This window comes from Myotis davidii, unplaced genomic scaffold, assembly GCF_000327345.1.
Source record: "Myotis davidii unplaced genomic scaffold, ASM32734v1 scaffold130, whole genome shotgun sequence".
NCBI lineage: Eukaryota > Metazoa > Chordata > Mammalia > Chiroptera > Vespertilionidae > Myotis > Myotis davidii.
The window spans coordinates 1,317,815-1,323,057 of NW_006285040.1; the positions used below are offsets into that span (position 1 = coordinate 1,317,815).

At 38.3% G+C, this 5,243-nt stretch overlaps 1 protein-coding gene across 3 annotated transcripts in view; it reads right to left on the reverse strand.

Moving 5' to 3' along the window:
• The window catches only part of DMXL1 (Dmx like 1), a 133,703-nt gene that overhangs the window by 91,499 nt on the left and 36,961 nt on the right, over positions 1–5,243 (reverse strand). For all 3 annotated transcript variants that reach the window (XM_006755261.2, XM_015558446.1, XM_006755262.2), the window contains exons 10-12: positions 1,751–2,004; positions 964–1,642; positions 752–873 (exon numbers count right to left, since the gene is read on the reverse strand). In XM_006755261.2, the coding sequence (XP_006755324.1) occupies positions 752–873; positions 964–1,642; positions 1,751–2,004 (1,055 nt within the window). The remainder of the gene's footprint in view (positions 1–751; positions 874–963; positions 1,643–1,750; positions 2,005–5,243) is intronic.

A 5,243-nucleotide genomic window follows, 5' to 3' on the forward strand; every position in this document is an offset into this window, starting at 1 on the left:
GAGAGAGGATACAAATTATGAACAACAAATACACATCTATCAACAAGAGAATCTGAAAATCAAGTTGAGAATCTGATAAACAGAATGAACTGGTGATTATAATAAAATCAGGGGCATAGAATGGGAATGGACTGGCTATTCTTGGGGAGTAAAGGGGTGTGGGAGATGCGGGAAGAGACTGGACAAAAATCGTGCACCTATGGATGAGGACAGTGGGTGGGGAGTGAGGGTGGAGGGTGGGGCGGGAACTGGGAGGAGGGGAGTTATGGGGGGGAAAAAGAGGAACAAATGTAATAATCTGAACAATAAAGATTTAATTTAAAAAAATAAAAATAAATAAAATATCAAAACCAAAAACATGAAAATACTGGCTTGCTGGAGGTGCTTAAATATGCAGATGATGGGTTGCTATTAGTTGAGCACAGGAAGAAGTGCTGCCTATCTTAGGCAAAAGCGTTGCAACGGTGCTGAAAGGACTTCATCCTGTATTGCAACCAAGCTGAAAGCTTTTTTCGTTGTTGGTTAAGATTAAAATCCCACTCCTGTTATTCCAGCTCACCTTGCCTAGAAAAGAACTGCATATGAACTAACATAACTTCCACATTATACTAACTAACTTCTATTAGTGCCCATTTATCACTAGCAAAAAGTATTGCAGAAACACATATTGTAGAACACTAGACTTTACATATCCAATAAGAATAAATTAAGTATCTAAAAAAATGTTTAGTTTTAAAAGCCATTTACTTACAGAAATTTCAGGATTGGAAAGTTCAGAGAGAAGTTTCTTGGCATCAACAACTGCTTCATATAATCTCAGATACTGTCCATCACTTGCTACGAAGCAAGCACTAGGAGAGTTGCAGTATGCACCTACAAAGTATTTATAAACATTTAAAATTTAATCCTTAATCAATAATGTCAGAAAATCTAAATATATTAAATAAAAATCAGAATGCTTACCTAGGCAGTAACTGGGTATAAGAGTAGGCAGCCATGCCACATTGGAAAATGCAGAAACATGAAGAGAATTAATCCGGGCAAGCTCAGAAACACCTCCAGAAAAAGACAATGGCCCAACTGGATCGACCCTCCAAAGAATTAGCTCACTATAAACTGCATTGTGATCCTGAAATGCCATATCACCGGTGCTTTTATCCTGTTGTGCCAAATCTTCAGTATTTATTGCATCATAAGGTTGTTTTTGGTTATCAACATCTGGTGTCCTTAATGCATTATGGTGTGATGTTGTCAACAATAATGGTAATACTGAATGGCAAGCTAAATCATTAAGATGAAAGCGATGACCGCAATATCTAGATTTGTGTGAAATACTGATAACTGTAGAAAAAGCAGATTCCTCAGCAAAACTGACTAGCCACTGATTCAAAGACCCATCAGCATGCTTTGAAATCATCATAACATTAGGGGTAAAAATACTTAATTTTAAGCTATTAGTTGATTTACTATGACCAGAAGAAATAAGCATTGATGTGGAACGTGTGAGACTAGAAGGCTTTTGTTTCCCTTGCTGAAGAGCCAAGTCAACATTCTTGGTACAGGCGTACATCACTATGCTTTTACAGAGAGAGTTCGCATCACCTGTGGGAAAAGCTACAGGAATTCTGGAAACAAAAGACACCTAGAATTAAGAAAGTGAACATTAGAATGCATGGAATTATATAAAGAGGTATTACAAAACTGTACCCACATTTAACAAATAGCTTTCCAGAGATCTTAATAATAGTACCTGTACTTGGCGAAACATACCAGGCTGGTATTCATCCAGCCAATCCACATGCCAAACCAGCAAAGAGCCATCCATGGGATGAATACTGAATAGCATGTCTGCATTTTTACTCCACTCAGACAGAAGTACTTCAATCTGATGATCAATGGCAGCTGATGGTAATGGTACAAAACTTGAGTTTGGTACCATTTTATCACTACTCAATTCCTTTTTTTCATGATTTATTTTCAGATCATCAACACCATCATCCATTTCTATAAGCAAAAGAATTCATGAGCCAAGTAAATACAATCAAGCTATTACTATAAATTAAAAGATATCTTTTTAAAATATATTTCTTTATTGATTTCAGAGAGGAACGGAGAGGGGGAGAGAGAGAGAGAGAAACATCAATGATGAGAATCATTGATTGGCTGCCTCCTGCACGCCCCCTACTGAGGATCGAGCCTGTAACCCGGGCATGTGCCCTTGGCCGGAATCGAACCTGGTACCCTTCAGTCCGCACACTGATGCTCTAAACACTGAGCCAAACTGACTAGGGCTAAAAGATACCTTTAAAAATGCATTCAAGATGAAAGACATAATAGTTTTCATAAACAAGAAATGGGCCCCCCTTTAAAATCACTGGATTACTGGTAGAAGGGCTATAATTGCACTGGAAATAGGTAAACTGGTTTCTAAACCCAAATATACCACAATTAACTACTCAGAAGTGAGACACACCAATTCTCTGGATCTTAGTTTTGCTCATGGTAAAATGAGGGAGTTGGCTCTGGGGCTATAATTCTGGGCTTAATTTTAAAAATATAGTATTAGAATGGAATTTGCATGATTTCATAATACCATATTTATCAAAACCTGAGTCTGCTATACTAGCTATCCTCTAGGTCAGCAGTCGCCAACCTTTTGGACCTCATGGACCACCAGTGGTTCATGGACCATCAGTTGGCGACCGCTGCTCCAAAGGTTTCCTTAAGTCAGCGGCCGCCAACCTTTTAGACCTCACAAACCACCGATTGGTGACCACTGCTCTAGGAGCATGCACTTATAAATGGCATGACATTTTAAAGAAACTATTTTAAAGGAATATAGTTATAGTACCCAATTTCCAGATTTTCTTCAACATATAGGTAATTAAAAATAAACTGATACAGCCCTAGCCAGTTGGGCTCAGTGGATGGAGTGACGGCCTGAGGACTGAGGAGTTCCAGGTTCGATTCCGGTCAAATAAATAAATTAATTAATTAATTAAACTGGTACACCAACTTAATCCAGGTAAATATGTATATTCTGACCTCTATTTCAAACACCTTGGACCCTATTTCTGTTTAAGAGACTCTCAAAAATGTTAGACTATTGGTTTTTAAAAATTGGTCAAAACATATAAATCATTAAGAAAAAGAAAAGTAATTCAATAGAAAATCAGGAAAAGGGCATGAAGAGCTAAAATAATTCTGTTCAATTTGCTTCAAGAAAATGCCCAGTAAAACAAGATACTATTTTCCCCATATTGACTGGCAAAAGTAATATAATGAAAAGATCCAGTGATGAAAAGGATGTGAAAAAAAGATATACGGAGATACTTAGAGGGAGGATAAACTGGTAAAACATTTCTGGAGGTCAATTTGGCAGAAGATGCTATGCTGTACACCTGAAACTAATTACCCCCCCAAAAAAATTTTTTAAAAGTTAAATTTAAAAAAATTGACAGACATTATTGAAATTTAAAATGTTTACACTCTAGCAATTCCACATATAGTAATGTATGTTACAGAAAAATTCACACAAAGATGAAAAGATGTGTCACTGTACCATTACCAGTATAGTGAAAAACTACTCAAATCAATTTAAATGTCCATCAACAGAGGAAATGCTAAAGTTTTCTCTTAACATGGCATACTCAGAAAATGTTTTTAAAAAGTGAGATAGAAAAGTTCCCATACTGAATTTGAAAAGCAGGTTGCAAAACACTAATTTTGTTTAAAAATGAACTTCCGTCGTACTTTTTAAAAAACTGCATATGCAAATATGTAGGAAGATAGAAAAGAATAAAGGTAGAAGGACACTCACTAAACAATATGTAAACTTTATACCTATCTAACCCATTTTATTTTTTTTCCTAATGAGCATGTACAATATTATAATTAAAACAAAACTTTTTAAAAACAAAAACATTTATGAACCACAAACTGTAGCAGATAGCTAGCTGGTCACCACAAATTCGGCTTCCTAGTCCTTAACATAGGATGGCTGGCTATGCAGTCAGGGACTACGTGGACCCCGTGACTAGTGCTTTCCACTGAAATGAGAAAGTGATATGAGCCAATTCTGAGTCAAAGTTGAGAAACAGCTTTACCTTCTCCTCTCCCTCTCTCCCCACCTGATTAGGCTAAATGCAGAAGAGTTTAAGGCCCTAGTGCAGTGATGGCGAACCTATGACACGCGTGTCAGAGGTGACACACGAACTCATTCTTTTAGTTGATTTTTCTTTGTTAAATGGCATTTAAATATATAAAATAAATATCCAAAATATAAGTCTTTGTTTTACTATGGTTGCAAATATAAAAAAATTTCTATGTGACATGGCACCAGAGTTAAGTTAGGGTTTTTCAAAATGCTGACACGCTGAGCTCAAAAGGTTCGCCAACACTACCGTAGTGTAATGCTTCCCAAACTTTTATATACAAATCACCTGGGGATTTCATTAAAACTATGGATTCTTGTTTAGTAGCTCTAGTAGAATCTGAGATTGTGCATTTCTAACAAGCTCCTGGGTAATGTCCATGCTGCTAGTCCACAGATAGTCCCGGGAGTAAGCTGCAAGGCCCTAAGAGTTGACTGATGCCTAAGTATGGAGAATCTTGAGTCCCTATATCACCATGTGGAAGAAAGCTACATGGAAAAGGAATATCTACACTAAATTATTAAATGAGCTAGTCCAAATTTATATTATGTCATTGCAATTCTAAAGTTTATTTCTGGAGAAAAAAATGGCGGAGGTATAGACAGACGTGTCCCGTGCCTTGTCCAAGAGCAGATAAGGGTGAGCAGCTGAAATGGGTAACATACAGCCCTAATAAGCAAAAGATATTCAGCTGGGAGACAGTTTGCAGCCAGGAAAGACAGAGAACTCCCAGAGAAAGGGAACGGTTGGAGACTGCGGCTGAAATCTCTCCCTGAGCACCGGCTCAGCCGCGGAGAACGTGCCATCTTGAGTGGCTGTTATTGGAAGCATATAAAGCCAAAGACCCAGCATCCACAGCATCCAGAGATTGGCTACTAACCCAGGAACAACGGAACCCAAGCAGCGCAACTACGTGAACTTAGAGGAACCCTGCTTCTACCCATGGAAAGCAGATCCAAGCAACAGCAGCCTCCTGATCACCACACCCTCTGTCTGAGGAACAGCAGCTGTGTGTGAAGCCTCCCCCCACCAGTCAGAGGAGCCACCACAGCAGTGAATAGCACCTACCACAGGAGCTGCTGCCAACGG